Below are 22,187 nucleotides of genomic sequence, written 5' to 3' on the forward strand. Positions count from 1 at the left end.
TCTCTCCATCAAGCTGAGTTACTCTCTCCAGAGATAAATATATCTATAAAAACAAGAGGGACACTCCCTCAGCTGTGGTCGGTGAATGTCTGGTCTCAAATTGAGCTGGATTGTGCCTCATGCTTTCCATGCTGGGTGACTGGACCTGGGTGGGAGTTTACTATTAAATCATTACGATGTGTGGATTTCTTTCGTAACACTGTTACAAATCCCACTGTATATATTTATCTTGTTTTCCATTCATACGTCAGTGTGATGTAATTGTATATCATCATTGGACTACTAAATTGTCAAATACCCTCCCTCCCACCATCACCTCTCCCAGACACATCATCAAATTCCTTCTCCTATAGTTATATTTTACTCAGTGTCATGTTTTGTTCCCAAGGTTTATAAATCTTACTTAATGTGAAAGAATGTGTGTTCATTACATTTGGAAATGTTTGTCCCGCCCATGTACTATCTAGAATGATGATAGGCAGTACTTACTTAGCCTACACGAATTGGTTGGATCTCAAAGGACTAAATCCTAACCCCTGCTTTCTATAAGACTTTTCAGCCACATAATGTCATACCCATGTAATAACCCTGTAATAAGTTGTCTAATATGAACTTCTGTAACTTTGTGCCATAGACAGAATGGTTGTGTCTTCTTGAATAAGGCTCTTTCTGGTAAGCATCAGTGGGGATGTGATGTCAAGGGGATGTGAAGCCCTGCCCCCTGTCTGAGATTTAGATAGAAGTCTCACCGTGGCACTAAGCATTCCAAACTCTCATCACTGGAGCAAGCTTCTACACATCGGACTATCATCACCACAGATCAGCAACCAACCCCCTGGAATAAAATAATAAGGTCTCGGTTTAACGTGGTTGAGTCTCTGAAATATTTGTATTCGGTTCAGCAGCGCACTCATCAACTACTGGTAAGTGTCCCGTTTGTTTTGTGTTTATCGGGTGCTATAAGCTATCGTTAGCTAGCTACATTGGTTTTGCAACACATATTGATAATCGACTGGATGGGGCTACATTCATGTAAAGAACAGGTCTGGATAAATTATAGGTGGCTGGTGTACAGGCGCAAGTTAGCAATAGATACCACTATCGCTAGGTAGCTAGCTAGCTAGTAATTAAACATCGAAGTAGTGGCTCCAATTGGAAACATGTGGCAAGTTTTAAACCCTAACGTTACAGTCAAGCATCATCACAGCAGCAAACGTTTCTCAACGGCCACAAAAGGGTTTCTGATTGTGAAATGTAGTATTCACTGAATCATTTTCTATGGTTTCTTTTGGTCCTTCTGTACAGATCTCTTAGGCTCACTTAACATGTGCAACTGGCAGCCGTATGCCCTTTATCAGCAGTAAATAGTAAATCACAGAAATGTATCACAGTACAGTACCAGGCAATTCTAACCAAACCAAAGTCAATAATCTTTCAATTAGAGGGATGATTCATATCTGGCAGGTACGTTTTTTTTGGTCATTTCCGGGGTAAAAGTTAGGAATAATGTGGCTTTTGTATCTAAAGGGGCCAGTTGCCTCCTGTAGCTCAGTTGGTAGAGCATGGCGCTTGCAACGCCAGGGTTGTGGGTTCGATTCCCACGGGAATATATGAAAAATATATGCTCTCACTAACTGTAAGTCGCTCTGGATAAGAGCGTCTAAATGACTTAAATGTATGTCCCAGGGAGTTCCATCTGACCACAATGCACATAGAGCCCTCTCTGTGATCTAGAGAGCATGGCAGAATGGGTGGAGTGAGGGGAAAACTGGCCAAATAGAGGTGCTTTGATTTGCTCCACAGAATTGTCCTTTTACTGTATTCCATTGATACCCACTGGTGAATCGAACTAGAAATCTTGTAGCTATTGCCATGGCACATTCAGATTATGCGTTGGAATTATTTTGGTTTCGACAAAGTCAGTATTGAATTTCAAATAGCACAGCACATTAACCCAACGTTTTGGCCTTGAGCCTTTCTCAATGATGTGCTGGATACCAGACATTAATGGGAAAGGACAAACTCAAAAGGCTTGACTGAAACCATCGGTTGATGTGTTGGTCAGAAAAATATGTTTTATTCTTAGCCCATCTGGGTATTGCTTAGTTCCTGTTAAATGGAAGAGTAGGAAAATAGCTAGTCTATCACTCAATCCATTGAAAAAAATAGTATTTGAGACCCCTGTCTTAAGTGCTTGTATTTTATTTCTCTTGATAGGGAGAATGGTGGAGGTGAGGAGGATCTGTTGTATTGGGGCTGGCTACGTGGGAGGTCCCACCTGCAGCGTGATCGCCCAGATGTGCCCCGAGGTGACGGTTACCGTGGTGGACGTGAACGAGGACCGCATCCGTGCCTGGAATTCTGATAGCCTTCCCATCTTTGAGGTGAGTGTGAGACGATATTAGTACAAGAAACATCATAGATCTCAACTGGAAGAAATTATATAAAACACAATTACACATTCACGTCCAGGTTTCTCACAGAACTGTCCTAACTTGGGCTTTCCATTATTAATAGCTACTAGTGTTGCCAAGTAACGTCATTCATTTTGGCCACTTGACTTTTGAGCTCTGATTACACTTTTGACACTTGTGCTCTAACAACATCTCCTTTCTTTCTAGCCTGGACTCCAGGAAGTGGTGGACTCATGCCGCGGGGTCAACCTTTTCTTCTCCACAGACATTGATGAGGCCATAAAAAATGCAGACCTGGTTTTCATATCTGTAAATACGTTTTTTTCAACACTTTCCCTTCTTATAATGTCAATGGCTTTCACACGATTTCCTTGAAAGTATTGTTAAGACGAATGGGACTCAGTTTGGCTTTCTTTAAAGGTAAGATACAGTGATAGAGAAAGATCCATGATTGAATCCACCTGAAACATCTCCCCCTTCCTTTGCCAGGTCAATACGCCTACCAAGACATTTGGAATTGGTAAGGGTCGAGCAGCGGACCTGAAGTACATAGAAGCATGTGCCCGGCGCATTGCTGATGTGTCCATCGGGTGTAAGATTGTTGTAGAGAAAAGCACAGTTCCTGTTCGTGCTGCTGAGAGCATCCGCCGCATCTTCAATGCCAACACCAAGAGTAGCTTCAACTTTCAGGTGATTGCAGGGGACAGTGTTGCATGGGTGGACGGACTGTGTATCAAACGTCTACATTCATCGGTCTGCCATGTCATCAGGTCTTATAAGTATGATCTTGTTCTTCTGCAGGTTCTCTCAAACCCAGAGTTTCTTGCTGAGGGAACAGCCATCACTGATCTGAAGAATCCAGACAGGGTATTGATTGGAGGGGATGAGACCCCTGAGGGCCAACATGCTATTGAGGCCCTGCGGAGCATCTATGAGCACTGGGTCCCCAAGAGCAAGATTATCACCACCAACACCTGGTCCTCTGAGCTCTCCAAGCTGGTATTAATACCCCTTTTATGTCCTTCTGTTATATCAGTACAATCTCAGGTCAGCAGCATTACGATCTCAGACACCTCCTGTGATGTTTCCTGCCTTTATTCATTTGCTCACTTCTATCCTTGTTTTTTCATTTTCCATGTTTACAGGCAGCCAATGCCTTTCTGGCCCAACGTATCAGTAGCATCAACTCCATCAGTGCCCTGTGTGAGGTAACTGGTGCTGATGTAGAGGAGGTGGCGCATGCCATCGGGACAGACCAGAGAATAGGCAGTCGCTTCCTGAAGGCCAGCGTGGGTGAGTGAGAGGGAAGAAAAGCTGGAGTGGTTGACTTGTGGGGCAGTAATAGTTGATGGTTGGATGAGATGATTGGATGACTAAGTGATTGGGTTTCAGTTATGAACTAGTGGGGATTTGAGTGGGTGAGTTCAGTCATGATACATTCAGTGTTTGTTTCACAGGATTTGGTGGCAGCTGTTTCCAGAAGGATGTCCTCAATCTTGTGTACCTATGCGAGGCTCTAAACCTACCAGAGGTTGCAAGATACTGGCAACAGGTGTGCTTTTTTCATCAACTCAAAGTAGTACAATACAGAACTTACTTCTCATTTGATAAGAAATTCCTGTAATTGTCTCACGCAACACTTTGTTTTACAGTCAGTAAAATATCACAATGGCAAAAATGTGGAACATCTAAATGTTGTCTCTCCCAGGTTATAGAGATAAACGACTACCAGCGAAAACGATTCTCTTCGCAGATAATCAGCTGCCTCTTCAACACAGTGACGGACAAGAAGATAGCCTTGCTAGGATTCGCTTTCAAGAAAAACACAGGCGATACAAGGTATGGAGGGGCATTTTAAATATTTATCTTCTTACATCCAAAGCTCTCAGAGCACATTTTTCTGCTTCCGCCTCCAAGGCTATCCTTGTGTGTATTTTGTTTTCAGGGAATCCTCTAGTATCTACATCAGTCGCTACCTGCTGGAGGAGGGGGCCTGTCTACACATCTATGACCCCAAGGTTAAAGCGCTGCAGATCATGCACGACCTAACTCAGCCCACACTCTCAGAAAGACATGACCCCGCCACAGGTAGCCACAGTATTTTGTGTTCTTTGTGTAAATTAATAGTATAGTAAATCAATAAACAGATTCTAACAGGGTGATTCCATGACAGCATGGCCCCGAAAATATTTTTGGCATCTCAGATTGTTCTGGCAATTCTCACATAGAAACTTCATTAGGAGGAAGGATGTTTGATATGCCTTTTACATTTGGAACACAAACCATATTTTTGAAAATCACGATAAAGTGGCAATTTTAGGCCCTTTTTAGACCTACCTTCAGAAAGTATTCATACCCCTTGACCTATTCCACATTTTGTTGTGTTACAGCCTGAATTCAAAATGGATTAAATATGTATTTGTTTCTCACCCAGCTACACACAATACCTCATTGACAAAGTGAAAACATGTTTTTAGACATTTTTGCAAATTTATTGAATATGAAATACAGAAATATCTAATTTACATAAAGTATTCACACCCCTGAGTCAATACTTTGTAGAAGCACCTTTGGCGGCGTTTACACCGATGAGTCTTTTTGGGTTAGACTAAGAGCTTTGCACACCTGGATTGTACAATATTTGCCCATCATTCTTTAAAAAATTCTTCAAGCGCTGTCAAGTTGATTGTTGATCGTCGCTAGATAGCGATTTTCAAGTCATGCCATAGATTTTCAAGCCGATTTAAGTAAAAACTGTAACTAGGCAACTCAGGAACATTTAATGTTGTCTTGGTAAGCAACTCCAGTGTAGATTTTGCCTTGTGTTTTAGGTTATTGTCCTGCTGAAAGGTGAATTAGTCTTCCAGTGTTTGTTGGAAAGCAGACTGAACCAGGTTTTCTGCTTGAATTTCGCCTGTGCTTAGCTCTATTCTATTTCTTTTTATCATAAAACACTCCCTAGTCCTTGCCGATGACAAGCATACCCATATCACGATGCAGCCACCACCATGCTTGAAAATATGAAGAGTGGTACTCAGTGATGTGTTGGATATGCCCCAAACATAACGCTTTGTATTCAGGACAAAAAGTGAATTGCTTTGCCACATTTTCTGCAGTATTACTTTAGTGCATTGTTGCAAACAGGATGCATGTTTTGGAAAAAAAGGTTTATTCTGTACAGGCTTCCTTCTTTTCACTCTGTCATTTAGCTTAGTATTTTAGTATTGTGGAGTAACTACAATATTGTTGATCCATCCTCAGTTCTCATATCACATCAATTAAAATCTGTTTTAAAATCACCATTGGCCTCATGGTGAAATTCCTGAGCAATTTCCTTCCTCTCCGGCAACTGAGTTAGGAAGGACGCCTGTGTATCTTTGTAGTGACTGGGTGTATTGATACACCAGCCAAAGCCTAAATAATAACTTCACCATGGGATATTCAGCGTCTGCTTTTTTATTTTTACACATCTACCAAATCGGTGCCCTTCTTTGCGAGGCATTGAAAAACATCCCTGGTCTTTGTGGTTGAATCTGTGCTTGAAATTCACTACTCGATTGAGGGACCTTACAGACAATTGTATGGGGTACAGAGATGAGATAGTCATTCAAAAATCATGTTAAACAATATTATTGAACACGGAATGAGTCCATGCAACTTAGTATGCACATTTTTGCCATAACAAAGGGGTTGAATACTTATTGACTGAATACATTTTTTATCAATGTAAAAACATTTCTACAAACAAAAATTCCACTTTGACATTATGGGATATTGTGTGTAGATAAGTGACACAAAATCTCAATTGAATCAATTTTAAATTCAGGCTGTAACACAACAAAATGTGGAAAAGGTTAAGTGTTGTGAAGGCACTGTATACATTCCCTGTGTAAGACCCAATGATCTGTGAATGATACAGACAACACTTTGGTGTCGTTATACTCCTAATAGTGTGCTCTAAAAGTATTGGTACATTCTGAAATATAATTTTACACATGAATGTCAACATTAAAACCATTAATATACACTACCGGTCACAAGGTTTAGAACACCTACTCATTCAAGGGTTCAAAACTATGAAATAACACATATGGAATCATGTAGTAACCAAAAATGTGTTAAACAAATCAAAGTGTGCAAAGCTGTCATCAAGACAAAGGGTGGCTATTTGAAGAATCTCAAATATAAAATATATTTTGATTTGTTTAACACTTTTTTGGTTACTACATGATTCCATATGTGTTATTTAATAGTTTTGATGTCTTCACTATTATTGTACAATGTAGAAAATTGTAAAAATAAAGAAAAACCCTTGAATGAGTAGTTCTAAAACTTTTGAACAGTAGGTGTAAATATCTAAAGAAAAGTCCCCTTTTTGATTTTGTAAATTTTTTGACATTGTTTTAAACAATATACTCTAAAAGTATAACACATTTCCAGAGTGGGCTCTCTGCTACTTTTAAAGTTATGATCAATTTTATGAGCACCACCAACACAATGAATGGGGAAATTGATTAAATAGGAACTCCCTCTATTGGTGATTTGCTGAATGTGCCATCCTACAGGAGGACCGTAATTGGTTAATGACCTATCATGTCAATGTATAATGAATAAAATTGATAATTTCTTTAAAAAGTAGCTGAGCGCCCACTCTGGAAACGTGATGTGTTTGAATAATATATTGTTCCAACTTCCAAACAATATGTCTAAAAAATAAGCAAAATCAAAAAGGGTACTTTTGAGATATTAATAATAATATTTTTTTATGTTGAATAAATGTGACTTTTATTTTTAGAGCACACTATAGGGAGCATAATGACACCAAGATGTTGCCTGTACCATGTACAGTTCACGGATCATAGGGTCTCACAGGAGGCAAGTAGCGGCAGGTAGCTTAGTGGTTAAGAGCGTTGTGCCAGTAACCGAAAGGTCGCTGGTTCTAATCCCCTAGCCGACTAGGTGAAAAATCTGTCGATGTGCCCTTGAGCAAGGCACTTAACCCTAATTGCTCCTGTAAGTCGCTCTGGATAAGAGCGTCTGCTAAATGACATAAAGTAAATAAGTATAGGCCTAAAATGGCCACTTTCATTGTGATTTTCTCAAAAATGGTTCCTGATACAAATGTAAAAAGCATGTTAAACATCCTTCTTCCCAATTACATTTTTATGTCCCCCTGAGACTTGACAGAACAATCTGTGATACCCAACAACAACAAAATCATCTTATGCTGGCGTGGGCATTTCTCCTTTGCCAAGATAATCCATCCACCTGACAGGTGATCATTACACAGGTGCACCTTGTGCTGTGGACAATAAAAGGCCACTCAAAAATTTGCACAGATGTCTCAAGTTTTGAGGGAGCGTGCAATTGGCACGATGACTGCAGGAATTTCCATCAGCGCTGTTGCCAGAGAATTGAATGTTAATTTCTCTACCATAAGCCGCCTCCAACGTCATTTTAGAGAACTTGGCAGTACATCCAACCGGCCTCACAACCGCAGACCACGTGTAACCACGCCAGCCCAGGACATCCATATCTGGCTTTTTCACCTGCGGGATCGTCTGAGACCAGCCACCCGGACAGCGGATTAAACTGAGGAGTATTTCTGTCTGTAATAAAGCCCTTTTGTGGGGAAAAAAATCTAATTGGCTTGGCCTGGCTCCCCAGTGGGTGGGCCTGGCTCCCAAGTGGGTGGGCCTATGCCCTCCCAGGCCCACCCATGGCTGCACCCCTGCCCAGTCATGTGAAATCCATAGATTAGGGCCTAATGAATTTATTTAAATTGACTGATTTCCTTATATGAACTGTAACTCAGTAAAATTGTTGCATGTTGCGTTTATATTTTTGGTCAGTATAAGTTAATTGAATACATGTTGATATTTCAATGGGTGTACTGTTCTCTCCGCATTAGGTTTTGGTTGCCATACATAACGGGATACTTTTTTGTTCATTCTAATGAGATGGGATGAATGTTTGTCACAAACAGTTGATTTATATTTATTTGCATGAAGTAACCTTGGTTTATACTCTTTCGTCCTAGTTTCTCGTCTAATCACCATCGTCACTGACCCATACAAGGCTTGTGAGAACGCCCATGCAATTGTCATCTGCACAGAGTGGGATATGTTCACGGTGTGTTTTTTATTTTTGAAGCTACTCACTCATCAATTACTGACATCAAATGGCAAGGAGATGACTCTGACAATTACATACATAGTTGCATTGGACTGTACATGGATGAAAGGGAGCTCTCAATGTAAACCATAGAGTCCATATTTGTACTGCAGGAGCTGGACTATGAGAAGATCTATAAAGCCATGCTGAAACCTGCCTTCATCTTTGACGGTAGAAGGATCTTGGATAGCTTGCACGACCAACTCCAGCATATCGGCTTCCAGGCAAGTAACCACAACCACAGTAAGACAGTAAACATGGCTTTAGTATGAAAACACCCTAGGCACAAACAAAGAAGTCATCTTTGCTTTTGGAAGGCTGCACTGACAAAAAGCCAAAGATCCATTTGCAGCAGCTCTTCTAATTAGTATTGGAGAAATGTTGAATAATAGAGACAGTCCAGTAGTTTCCGAAGTAACTGTTTGTCTTTTTCCAGGTGGAGACTATTGGGAAAAGAGTTAACCAGAGGATCCACTTCACTGCAAGTGGCGACAAGTCAAAAATAGACCAACAGCAACCATTGAAGAAGATCAAACTATGAAGTGTGCTTATGGGACATGAGCGACAGAGCCAGCTCAGTGCAGTAATATATTAAACCAAGTTAAAATGTTTTATGTAATATTAAATCAGTGGTAGGGCTAGGCGGCATACCGTATTTTACTATATACACCAGTATTGATGCACGGACCGGTTTGGGTTTTTACTTGACCTTCTAATGGCATTTCAATGTTTTGGTTTGTTAAATGTGTGATACACGCGACTCTCGCGCGTGTAATGTTCGGTTTTTATCTTTTACTCCCTTTGCTACTTGGGTCATCTCTCTCCCCGCCTCTCCTCCTGCATGCCGCCAGAGAGGAAGAGGCAAAGCGAGAGGTTTTACTTGCTAATTTGCTACGTGAGGCTTATTTGATCTAATAGAAGTTTCATAATGGTTAGGTTGTTACGAATGCACTGATATAAGTGGACGCACGTTGCATTTCGGCAACGTTTTAGCATGGACATTGCCTTTGAGGGGTTCCACCATTTTAAAGTAGTCAGGGATTCCTATGAGTTCGAAGCAATCAGCCAATGAAGAAGATAATTGACTACTTTAAAATAGAGATAGCCTCAATGGCGCTGCTCTTGCTGTCACAGACGCTATAACGCACAGATAAAATTATGAGTCCTATCCATCTCCATGGCCTGTTGTTCACACGCATATTTGCCCTCTCCTTGGCAAGAAAGGTCCCACCTGATCTCGCCTCCTCCCGCCTGCCTTCCATCTTTGAGGACGTCCATTTCCATTGTTAGAGTGGTCACTTGACTATCTTGTCAATATAATGCCACGTGCATCCACTTATATCAGTAAATTTGTAACAACCTAAACATTACGAAACTTCTATTCGATCAAATAAGCCTAGTGTAATTAGACACTCTCATAGACTTCCATACAAAAAAGGGCTTATCTCATGCGGACAAACTTTGGGTAGAGTAAATCCTCTCGCTTCACCTCTTCCTCTCTGCTTTCACTCTGTCTGCATGGTCAGATGCAACAAGATGTTGGGGACAATGATGCTGATTTATTCTTTGCTTCTTAATATACAGTGCATTCAGAAAGTATTCAGACCCCTTTAATTTTTCCACATTTTGTTATGTTACAGCCTTATTCTAAAATTGATTAAAAAGGTTTTGTTTTCTTCATCAATCTACACACAATACCCCATAATGACAAAGCAAAAACAGGGTTTAAAAAAACTGAAATATCATATTTACATAAGTATTCAGACCCTTTATTCAGTACTTTGTTGAAGCACCTTTGGCAGCGATTACAGCCTAGAGTCTTCTTTGGTTAGGACGCTACAAGCTTGGCACACCTGTATTTGGGGAGTTTCTCCCTTTCCTCTCTGCAGATCCTCTCAAGCTCTGTCAGGTTCTATAATTACATAGTTTGTGTATCACAATTATTAGTTTGTGTTTCTTACTGTCTGCAAACACTAGTTGGTCTTTTCTTAGCAAGTTGTGGCAAAAATAAATTGTGTTAGCTGGCTAGCTAAATGTACAAAGAGTCAGAGCAAACGTAGCTAGCTAATACAGACTGATACCAGTGCTGGTGTAGGCTTGGATCAGCATGTTGTTTGTGCAACAGTATATTCTAAATCAGAGGAATAGGCGAAGCATTAACATTTTCGCTAGCGCTAGTTAGCTACATGGAGTAAGAGAAAACATGTAATGTAACATCTAATTAGGGTCCCTTGGGAAACACTGACCAACAATTTGGTTCATACCCAGTCACAAAAAATTCTACCTGTCTTTTTCATTCGTTGTCATGTCAAACGACAATGTATTAAAAATGCTGCCCACTATATTCCTACTATATAATTAGAATAATCATGCATTTTTCGATAATTCTAACAGTTCACCAGTTTATTAGGCCTAGATCCCCCCCCCCCATATCATGCAGCCCTATGTGTGACCGTGTGGAAATGATAATGAGTGCAGGAAATGCAGAAATGTATGATTTGGGTGGGGGAGAAAGGAGAATGGAGAAAGCCCCATTGAAATCACCTATAATTTATGTGTTGCCATCCTAGGGTCATAAACTACTCATAAAGCATATTTAGAACATTTTGATATATAAAAACATAAATACTGTCAAAAATGTGAAGAATATTGTGATATTACTTTTTGGCCATATTGCCCAGCCCTAATCAGTCGTTTCAGCACCCTCATCAACTTAATATGGCGACTTGAAACAAATAATTATGTCAGCTGCAATGAAAGAAGCCTGGGGGAATGCCTGGGGAATGTTTTGAAGTTAGGGTTGAGGATCTTGTTTGTCAGCAACATATGGCAACAATACCCCTCCAACCTCATGCTTCATTTATTTGTTTTGTGCATGTTGGATACCTACCAGGGTTTGGAAGGGGGAAAACAACTTAATCTAATGTCAGATGTTTCTGTATTTGCCCTTTAAGTATATTTGCCCCAAAATATTCATGTATGAAAGCATTTTTGGATGACTGATTCCATTGTTCTTTCAGTTTTTATTCATTTCAAAGCAATTTCTATGAAATGGTGCTGGTTGAATGTGAACTTGAGCGGTGTGAGTATAAACATAAACGATACATGCAATATTATAATTATGTTGTTTTTTAATGTAAGAACTTTGTAAAGTAAAACACTTTAAATTTTTACCTGCAGAATAAAACCATGTTTAGTATCTGTGAATACGAATTTTTTTAGCATGACCAGAATCAATTGTACTGTACTACAATTATGTTCAAACATAAGTTGTTTTATGCCACTTTCTCTCAATTATTTTGTGTACTAGGTAGGGATGTTGCCAGTTTACATAACAGATGCTTTTATTCAAAACAATTCAAGGTTGCTTTGGGTCAACTCAAAGTTGCAAGCAACTCAACTCAATCCTTATTAGTTGCATGGCTCTTGTTTGGTCAGGCATTTGCTTAGTCATTCTGACAGTTCATTCTGTGAAAGGGAAGACTTTCCTCAAGGAACGGCATACCTCTGTCGACAGTCTTGACGCACTGCTGGGTTTCCTGTGGATCAGCCATGGGGCAGTGGCTTTCATGTGACACATGAACCTAATCATCAACATCTGTTCGGCTCTGACAAATGCACTTTCGCAACAAGGCCCATGACGCACAGACGTGTTGTCCACTAGTGATAAGTCACAAGTCTGCTATTTCCTTTCAATTACAGCTGAGAGCTAAACCATGGATGATCATGCCAAAGCGGATTGATTGCATTGGTAACAGTCACCACAGCTTTCCTTACACAGTTAAAGGGAGGATTCAAACTTTTATGCAATCTCTACCACTCCATATTCAGAGACAGCATTTCAATTACATGTAGGCTCATGTAATTGGTATTGTAAAATCCTCAAAATACATTCCTCATAGGGACTGGGGGGAAAATAACCAGTATGTTATTTATAATAAAGGTTACATGGAGAGAATCGGACCTCTCTGAAATGAAAATGGATAGCCCTCCCTTCAGCAAAATATATTTTACCTAAACCCTCCCTGAACACTTAATAGAGAGCACGTCTACGGTTTACCCTCACTTCTTGGACGGGCCAGAGCCTTAGATATGCCGTTTTAGAAACTGTTCTTTGTCTTGTAAGCATTACATGGCAATGCAGGAATTTTGATAGCACACAGGGCTGCGGGCCAGAAGCTTATGGGTACACAGACCACCGTGGACAAGAGTAGGGGTGGAAAGATCTCCTTTATAGTAAAAGCATTGCATGAATCTATCATCTTATTTGCAGGTGAAGAAAAAATAAACATTTCATGCAATTCTACGTAATTTTACATATTATCGGAATCTATTTTTTTATATTATTTTTATTTTACCCCCTTCTTTCTCCCCAATTTCGATCTTGTCTCATCGCTGCAACTCCCCAACGAGCTCGGGAGGTGAAGGTCGAGTCATGCGTCCTCCGAAACATGTCCCGCCAAACCGCGCTTCTTATCACCCGCCCGCTTAACCCGGAAGCCAGCCGCACCAATGTGTCGGAGGAAACACAATTCAACTGACGACAGAGGTCAGCCTCCAGGCGCCCGGCCCGCCACAAGGAGTCGCTAGAACGCGATGAGCCAAGTAAAGCCCCCCCCCCCGGCCAAACCCTCCCCTAACCCGGACCACGCACAGCCGGTTGTGATACAGCCCGGGATTGAACCTGGGTCTCTAGTGACACCTCTAGCACTGCCTTAGACCGCTGCGCCACTCGGGAGGCCCGGAATCTTTTTTTTATGCCACACAAGTTACCAAAATTGTTAGTAATTAAAATGAAGACGTTGAAATGAATTACGCCTACTTGAATTTGCCTACTTTCAGTACCATGAGCTGTCCACTTCCGATTGATTGTGCCGGGGCTGCCGCTTCAGGTTTCAGCTCCACAATGGAAGTTACTAGAATCTGGCTTATTGTGAGGTCAATAACTCTGATAAATACACTGAACAAAAATATAAATGCAACAATTTCAAAAGATTTTACTGAGTTACAGTTCATATAAGGAAACCAGTCAATTGAAATAAATTCATTAGGCCCTAATCTATGGATTTCACGACTGGGAATACAGATATGCATCTGTTGGTCACAGATACCTTAAAAAAAGGTAGGGCTGTGGATCCGAAAACCAGTCAGTATCTGGTGTGATCACCATTTGCCTCATGCAGCGCAACACATCTCCTTCGCATAGAGTTGATCAGGCTGTTGATTGTGGCCTGTGGAATGTTGTCCCACTCCTCTTCAATGGCTGTGCGAAGTTGCTGGATATTGGCGGGAACTGGATCATGCTGTCGTACACGTCAATCCAGAGCATCCCAAACATGCTCAATGGGTGTCAAGTCTGGTGAGTATGCAGGCCATGGATGAACTGGGACATTTTCAGCTTCCAGGAATTGTGTACAGATCCTTGCGACATGGGGCCGTGCATTATCATCCTGAAACATGAGGTGATGGCGGTGGATGAATGGCACGTCAAAGGGTCATGGTATCTCTGTGCATTCAAATTGCCATTGATAAAATGCAATTGTGTTCGTTGTCCGTAGTTTATGCCTGCCCGTACCATAACCCCACCGCCACCATGGGGCACTCTGTTCACAATGTTGACATCAGCAAACCACTCGCCCACACAACGCCATACAAGCTGTATGCAAACTGCCTGGTACAATTGAATCCGGGATTCATCCGTGAAGTGCACACTTCTCCAGTGTGCCAGTGGCCATAGAAGGTGAGAATTTGCCCACTGAAGTCCGTTACAACGCCGAACTGCAGTCAGGTCAAGACCTGGTGAGGATGACGAGCACGCAGATGAGCTTCCCGGTTTCTGACAGTTTGTGCAGAAATTCTTCATTTGTGCAAACCCACAGTTTAAATCAGCTGTCCGATTGTCTGGTTCAGACGATCCTGCAGATGAAGAAGCCGGATCTGGAGGTCCTGGGCTGGCGTGGTTACACGTGGTCTGCGGTTGTGAGGCCGGTTGGACGTACTGCCAAATTCTCTAAAACGACGTTGGAGGCGGCTTATGGTCGAGAAACTAACATTATATTCTCTGGCAATTGCACACTGCCTCAAAACTTGAGACATCTGTGGCATTGTGTTGTGTGACAAAACTGCACATTTTAGAGTGGCCTTTTATTGTCCCCAGGACAAGGTGCACCTGTGTAATGATCATGCTGTTTAATCAGCTTCTTGATATGCCACACCTGAGGTGGATTGATTATCTTGGAAAAGAAGAAATGCTCACTAACAGGGATGTAAAAAACATTTTAGAGAAATATGCTTTTTGTGAATATGGAAAATGTATGGGATCTTTTATTTCAGCTCATGAAACATGGGACCAACACTTTACATGTTGCGTATATATTTTTGTTCAGTGTACATCATGGGCAAGAAACATATTGCTTTTAATCAAATCAATTACAGTAGTAGCAAGCTATCAAAGTTGACCTCCGGTCCTCCTCCTCATCTCCACGCTCTCCTTCTCAAACTGAACAGAACATGTGCACTATATTGCGCGCATCTAGCCTAACAAAGAAATTGGAAGAAACCTTTGACTCTCCTCCTGAACTACCACCGTAGCCCTACACAGCACAGCCATTGGTTAAGCACCACGCAAAAACGTTTTTGATCAGCAAGAGCAGAGCAGCCCGGGGCTCAGGGTTGGAATATCCATTGCAGTGTGCAGCCTAGTTTTATTTACACCATCCCAGCAGCTATCTTAGAAATATAACTTTGCTCTGTGCTTCTCCCAGCATGCACTTCGTAGCCTATAGGCTATGGATAATTTGATTGAGACCACACTAAATATTGATATTGCACGCCCAGCGGAGAATTAGAGATGAGGGGCAGCATCGGGCACACATTGATATATAGCCTAATTTGCAACCAATTCTAAAACACAGAAATATTGAAATTTAATCAATTACAAATTACTGTCCATTTGGAAAGTATTCAGACCCACATTTGTTACGTTACAGCCTTATTCTAAAATTGATTCAATAAATAAAAATCCTCAATCTACACACAATACCCCATAATGACAAAGTGAAAACAGACTTGCACTGTACATGACCCTCCCCTGGACTATATTTAAAAAAAATACTAAACCCTCCCCTTGACTGCAATTTAAAAAGCATGACCCTCCCCCATTTTCCTCCAGGTAACCATTCTGTAAATTCCGATCCGTCGCTAGCTAATATTCCAGAAGTTATGAGTATTTATTCTGAAGTGAATGGGAAAACAAACTTGTTTTTTTAAATTGCAATTTGATATACATTTTAGTAGTTGATACAAGTATTATATTTATCAGTTAATACAAAAAGAAATTGAACAAATGTTTGTGCCCCGATGTCAATTGGATCTAGTAAAAATGGAAACGCCATTGTCCAAACACTGCGTGCAAATGCTTAAATACATTTTCATTTGTACAGACGGAACTTCCAAAATCAAATCTTCATAATAAAAGCCCTAGAATCTTCAAAATAAAAGACCCCAAATAAAAAAGCCCTAGGATTCAAAGACAGACAAAATCCTGTTTTTCTGAAGAATACATTAATGAGAGGTATCACTTCTCATCTCATTGTATAGTATACCTGGTGGATCTGTTTGCACCGTCATTGAGCAACAATACACTCCGCAGCTGTGGGCTTACAGTAATGCAAACATTGGTTTTTAAAAAATTGCGTGTGGAGAATTTATGCATAGTCCGTGACGCAGAAAACTTGAGCAAATACGGAGTATATTTCGCACTGGCAAGAATTCTCCTTGATTTCGGGAAGTTCATTGGTCATTTGCGCTCAACAAGAAATGTAATTGTTTTTATAGAATAGCAGGTGATGTATTCTTTCATAGTAAGGTTAGGCCAATGCTTTTGGTAGTAAATTAAACTGTAAACTAGCTAAATAATTATTAACACCAGGACTACCTAATGCTACGCTAGGGATTAGGGTTAAGTTTAGGAGTTAGGTTAAAGGGTTAAGGTTATGGGAAGGGTTAGCTAACATGCTAAGTAGTTGCAAAGTAGCTAAAAAGTAGTAAGTAGTTGAAAAGTTGCTAAAATGCTAACATTGTCCGAGATTAGATTTGCACTCGCAACCTTTGGGTTGCTAGACGTTCGCGTTATACGCCCACCCATCCATCCTCCTTTCGTTTTTCACTTAAGTAACCATGTCTTATGTAACCATACCAAACGTAACATATCATACTAACTGGAGTGTCTCGGATTTACATCCAGAATAATACGAAATGCTCCGAGACCAGGTTGTATTTCACAAATCAGAGAATTTCGCAGCATAAATGTGCAGGTATTATTGGGGAAGCTGTAAATGCTATGCTCTTAACTGTGCCAAATAAATGAAACATTTTTAAATATATTCCAAGAGCAAATCTCATGTGAAAATGAAAACTCACTGCATGTAAATATTTTCCAGATTGTTTGTGATTTGCAATGTCTCCAAGAGAGTACACTGTCCCATCAGTTTCAGCAAGGTGGCATCAACATTGCACAACCACAATGAAAAATGTTACAATTTCAGTTCTATTTCAGCATGTCTCTCTTACCTCCCCTACTTTTCAGGTTGTTTTGATGGCCGTCTTGTGTCTGACAATGAGTATCCCCGTCTTCCATTCATGATGACGTCATACCTGTATCCTAAACCAGGCCCAGAGAGCTGCTTCAACGAGGCACTGTACGAGAAAAAAGCATGCATTAAGACAACATTCACCACGTTAAGGGCCCGGTTTAGTTGTTTGAAGGGACTCCAGAGCGTGTGACATAGTAGTGGCATGCAAGGTCCTTCATAACATTGCCATCATTCGTAAGGAGGCACCACCCTGTATCAATTGGATGCCCTGCAAAAACCCAGTGCCTGTTCACTGTGATCACCAATATGGTACAAGTGTTATGACAATTTCACCCCAGAAAGCCAAGAGGGTAAGAGGGTAAGAGAGGACTGTGAAGTGAAGAAGTGACTGAACCAAAATGAGTGACTACAGACACTGCAGCAATATGCTCTCCAGAGATCAGTAAATTATATCGGAAGAAGGAATCTGTTGACAAATGTTTATTTGAAAAAGGAACATTTATTCAAAAAGTGAAGCTCGAAGATTGCAATAACTGTACATAAGCATGATTAATTGAAGTTCCTTGTGGTTCATGACTGAGAAGAAAAGAGAAACATGTAAACTGTATGAGCAAAGGTTGACAGATTAAAATGTTATGAATAATTCCTAAATTGGTTAAATTAGAAACATGAGAACTGGTTGTTGAAGTGATGTGGAAAGTTAATAAACATTCTGAACGGCTATCCAGTTAGTTTCCCCAATCTTGGGCCTTGAATACCACCAAGTTTGACTTACTGTTCATACAAAGCTCTTAGCTGATTATTTATTTAACCGTCCTCCTACAATTCTACCAACATGATACTGCTTTTGTGATATGACATCCTATAAACATCAAGTTTAACTAATTGAAGTGAAACTTACATTTAATTGTTTCTCAAGTAATTCCATCTCCAAGGTCATCTTTTGCATCTTTAATTTCCTGTAGTTGATCTCCTGTTGCAAGTATTTCATATACAAGTCCTTCACATTGACACTTGAGGGCTTTCTTGGTTTGTCCCCCTGGAAAACATTGACATTTAAAACAAATGCATACTTTTTATTGTTTAACGGCTCCCATTTCACAAATTTTCTCAGTACATTGTATTCTTAATGTAGAAATATCAGGCCTTATATGGCAAGCACTTTTTTAACCACTTATCATTGAGTGAGTAATAATCTTCCCTCTCTGTCCCATGTTTTGGAAGTGGATGGGGTGGCCTCAGGCGTGGTCTCGTTTATGCCTGGACCCTATGAGGTGTAATGTTTAGGCCATTATCTTTATCCATGAGGTCTGATTACTGATTAGGCCACTTCCAGAATACTTTTTCACTTTCAATGATAATGTATACATCAAATTAATTAATTTAACAAATTACACTAACATCTTCCAACCGCACAAATCTCTTCTAAAAAAAAACATATTAGGCCTACCTCCTCCTGTGTAGAGGATTCTGACGTGATTTCTTCTGCATTGTCAATGTATACGACTGGTACCTAAAACATACAGCAGTCCAATTAACAAAAGTACTGTAGGCTAAGTAACCACTGCTTGAATGTTTTCTATAGCTTTTCATAACTCACATTATTCAAATACATTTCAGACCCAGATTCTGCTGCTGTCTCCTCTGATGTCATGTGGTTTTCTAGCACTGCAAAAGCATAATGCTCTTGTTAAAACCATGGTGAGGTCCATGCCAGATCTAATAAAAGACGCAGAGATGATCCCAAAGGGTCAGACTTGCCTCTCACAAAGTTTGAGCTGGAGCGTGTTGACTCGAGCTTTGTGGATGAGGTTTCTGCTGTCATACAGTCTATAGTGTAACAGAACTTTTGGGTTTCATCCATCAGTTCTTCTGCAGCAGAAAAGCCAGGTTGCAGTGGGCCTTCCCTGGTCATCTGCCTCTCTGCTTTTTTGGCTGGAATCAGAGATTACATTGTAAATCTGTATCTTGACAAACCTTCACAGTGGAGAGTTAGGGGCACTGACAGTGCAACTCACCTGTTTGTACCATATTCTTATATTTCACCTTGACCTGCAGCCAACTTCGTTTTACTCCAGATGGATTAACCCTGTCATGTAGATAAAATAATTGAATCAGAATCAATGAGAACAACATCTTCTCTATACATACATATCTAAAAACAGTGGCTTGTTTACTTTTTTCATGATGAGTGTCTAACTTTCCTCTCCATGGCACTGTTTGACTGAAGTTGCAATACGGTAGAAAAATACAAAGCTATAGGTTCATATCGTGCACTTTGCAAATGATAACTATGGATGGGGGGCACGCAAGTAGGCTATCTTTAGAATATAAAGGTTAGTTAGCTGTTCGAAGATGCTGGTCAGACAGCTAGCTAGCTAGCTATAGTTGCTATCAGGAACTACAAAGCCATTCAAAATGTAGCCAACTACTGAACATAGAGTAACAAGCTAGAAGCAGCTAGCTAGCTAGACAGCCCACTTCTTTACCCAGAGCTACAGGATTAACCAACCAATGCACCACTAGCTAGCTAGCGTAACATTAGTTACTGGGGCTAACTTGCCACACTCAGTGGGTCCTGTACACTGTCTATATGGCAGCTACTTACGCGTTGACTGAATCGGCAATTTTCTGCCATGCTTCCCGTCTAGCTTTTCCAGCAGCAGTTGTATTATTTTTGTGATAGAAAATATGTTTTAGGTCGTCAAACCGCTGAAGTATAACTTGCTGCTCTGCAGCACTGAAAAAGCCTGCCCTTTCTCCCTTCTCCATTTTTAAATCACCTGGTGTGATCGTTGTCATGGTTACCCCTCTTCTTTATTCTTCTTCTTTTTTCAAAGATCCTTGGGACGTCCTTACCCTAAACCACTACCCATAACCCTTACCTTAACCATTTTAAATGTAAACTTCAATGGGGGTAGGGCTTCCCAATAATTATTATGACCACGCTATGGAAAGGGGAGACTCTCACGATGTTGTTCTCTGCCCCACACAAGTGTCACCGTACTCGTTTGAATTCGGTAATGCCGATGTGCCAACTTCTGTCTGTAGCGTCCGAACCGTTTGAGCTACAAACTAATATGATCCACAAGCGTAATGGGACTCGTTCGTCTGAAGGTAACCCATAGAAACGAATGGAAATATTTCATGAGCTGTCTTGTGTATTACTCAATGGGTTTCTATAGTAGTAAAGGCCAAGTTCAATATTGTATCAAATAATTTGTTTAGATTTTTTTGATAACTAAAGGGGTCCTAAAATTGATCCCTAGTATGACCATCTTATCTATCTATCTATCTATCCATCCATCCATCCATCCATCCATCCATCCATCCATCCATCCATCTATCTATCTATCTATCTATCTATCTATCTATCTATCTATCTATCTATCTATCTATCTATCTACTTCACATGGAGCCAGCTGTCCTTCATACAATCAGCTGACAACCTAAGACAGGGGGACTGGCTTTGGGACTCCTTGGGTTCTCGAGAGCTAGTGCCATGGTCTTTATACCTCCATATTTACCCATCTTTTTCCCATGCATCGCCTGCATTACTTAGTGACATTCCTCTGCGAACCCAGGAGAAACCCCCAAAGAAAAGCAGAGGAGACAATGGCAAGGATCTGAACGGGTCTCTCAGATCCAAACCAGCACGGGTCTGTTTGGGTCTGTTTTCCACGCTCCTTTTCGGAACGGGTTCCTTTGGAACGGGTCTCCATTTAAAAAATAAAAATCTGCATATCGGGTCGGGTGGGAAAGCCACGGATCCATTTCCAACTTTTTGGACCCATTACAGTTTTTCTCAGTCGCTTTGGTGCATTTTTCACATCATCCCTAACATGTGCAAAATAATAAGTGCATTTCTCAGAACAATTTGTACAAACTGCAATATACAATAGATATGTTTCTAAAGCTAGTCAGTCACTAAAAATCCTTAGTACATCTCTCAAAAGTAAATATTCATGCCAATGATCATGTCAGTGTCATCAGAATGATAAGTCATTGAGTCATTGTTCACGAACAAGGTTGTCAAAATGTTTAGGCATGTTGTCAATGGAACTGTGTACTTTGACAGTATTACCTGATGTAAACTTAGGCTACAGTTTGGATGACAGTTACTGTATTGAAAATGCACAAGGCTGCACTTCTATGGCATATATCAATTTCAACAGTACTATTTACATATTACTGTATGTGGGTTATTGATTGAAAGAGACTGGACAACCCAAGGGGCACAAAGGAAAAAAAACTAAATTAGAAAGAAACACAGGAAACCACCCCTAAGGCACAACTTTGCCCACAGCACTGTTCTAGTGCTGTCTCTACACATCCAGACGTTCCTGTCTGTCAGCCCACATATTCTCATCCACATCACACCGGATATTTTCCCTTCCAATGCAACGTGGAAAGAATCTTTTGGAATGCCTTATCCATCCTCTGCAGGCGTCTACTGTGGTGTCCTCACATGCTGCATCCATTGCAGCCAGCAGGGTCATCTGTGTGTGTGGCTGACGATCGTACACCTTCCACCTCCATGCTGAAAAGAACTCCTCAATTGGGTTAAGGAATGGTGAATAAGGTGGGAGGAATTCTATGAGCATCCTCGGGTGGGTCACAAACCATTGCCTTATGATGTTTGATCGATGGAAACTCACATTATCACAAATGACCACATACTTTGGCAAATCCTCTCTAAACAGACCCCTCTCATCATCAGGGATGAGAGCCCTGTAGAGAGTCTCTAAAAAAGTTGAGTAGATGATGGGTGTTGTATGGCCCTAAAAAGGGGGGATATGGGTTAGGACACCATGCTCCGAAATAGCAGCACACATGGTGATATTTCCTCCCCGTTGGCCTGGCAAATCCACAGTAGCTCTGTGACCGATGATATTCCGACCCCGCCTTCTGCATTTGGTCAGGTTGAAGCCAGCCTCATCCACGTATACAAAGTTGTGAGAGGGTTCACTTGATTCCAACTCCATTATACGCTATATCCCAGAAC

General features: G+C 40.8%; 2 protein-coding genes across 6 annotated transcripts in view; one reads left to right on the forward strand and one right to left on the reverse strand.

The window, feature by feature from the left end:
- LOC121579583 overlaps nt 1-20,264 on the reverse strand; it is a 68,563-nt gene extending 48,299 nt beyond the window's left edge. The window contains exons 1-7 of one of the 4 annotated variants that reach the window (XR_006002925.2): nt 19,791-20,263; nt 19,201-19,271; nt 18,944-19,117; nt 18,783-18,850; nt 18,633-18,695; nt 18,084-18,221; nt 17,160-17,285 (exon numbers count right to left, since the gene is read on the reverse strand). Coding sequence is in view for 2 of the 4 variants with exons in the window: in XM_041894309.2 (XP_041750243.1) it covers nt 17,238-17,285; nt 18,084-18,221; nt 18,633-18,695; nt 18,783-18,850; nt 18,944-19,117; nt 19,201-19,271; nt 19,791-19,984 (756 nt within the window). In the remaining 2 variants the exon portion in view is untranslated. Of the gene's footprint in view, nt 1-17,153; nt 17,286-17,667; nt 17,759-18,083; nt 18,450-18,632; nt 18,696-18,782; nt 18,851-18,943; nt 19,118-19,200; nt 19,272-19,790 lie in introns of those variants that run through there. The other 3 variants (XM_041894309.2, XR_006661668.1, XM_041894310.1) reach the window with 3 other exon arrangements.
- LOC121579581 (UDP-glucose 6-dehydrogenase-like) lies at nt 738-9,650 on the forward strand. 2 transcript variants are annotated; one of them, XM_041894305.2, is made up of 12 exons: nt 738-923; nt 2,218-2,384; nt 2,622-2,723; nt 2,904-3,104; nt 3,216-3,413; nt 3,560-3,707; nt 3,872-3,966; nt 4,123-4,253; nt 4,360-4,502; nt 8,455-8,546; nt 8,702-8,812; nt 9,025-9,650. In XM_041894305.2, exons 2-12 carry the CDS (start codon nt 2,223-2,225, stop codon nt 9,127-9,129), a joined length of 1,488 nt encoding a protein of 495 aa, XP_041750239.2. In that variant the 5' UTR covers nt 738-923; nt 2,218-2,222; the 3' UTR covers nt 9,130-9,650. The 2 variants fall into 2 exon arrangements, with proteins under 2 accessions (XP_041750239.2, XP_041750240.2); XM_041894306.2 differs by having other exon boundaries at nt 4,168-4,253.
- Nucleotides 20,265-22,187: the final 1,923 nt, after the last annotated feature.

This window comes from Coregonus clupeaformis, chromosome 13, assembly GCF_020615455.1.
Source record: "Coregonus clupeaformis isolate EN_2021a chromosome 13, ASM2061545v1, whole genome shotgun sequence".
Lineage (NCBI taxonomy): Eukaryota > Metazoa > Chordata > Actinopteri > Salmoniformes > Salmonidae > Coregonus > Coregonus clupeaformis.

Excerpts from the sequence above, each read along its gene's own strand:
- LOC121579581 (XM_041894305.2), top strand. The coding sequence starts at position 2,223 with ATGGTGGAGGTGAGGAGGATCTGTTGTATTGGGGCTGGCTACGTGGGA. Across the intron at positions 3,105-3,215 it reads AGAGTAGCTTCAACTTTCAG|GTTCTCTCAAACCCAGAGTT; the intron begins GTGATTGCAGGG and ends GTTCTTCTGCAG. Across the intron at positions 3,414-3,559 it reads CCTCTGAGCTCTCCAAGCTG|GCAGCCAATGCCTTTCTGGC; the intron begins GTATTAATACCC and ends CCATGTTTACAG.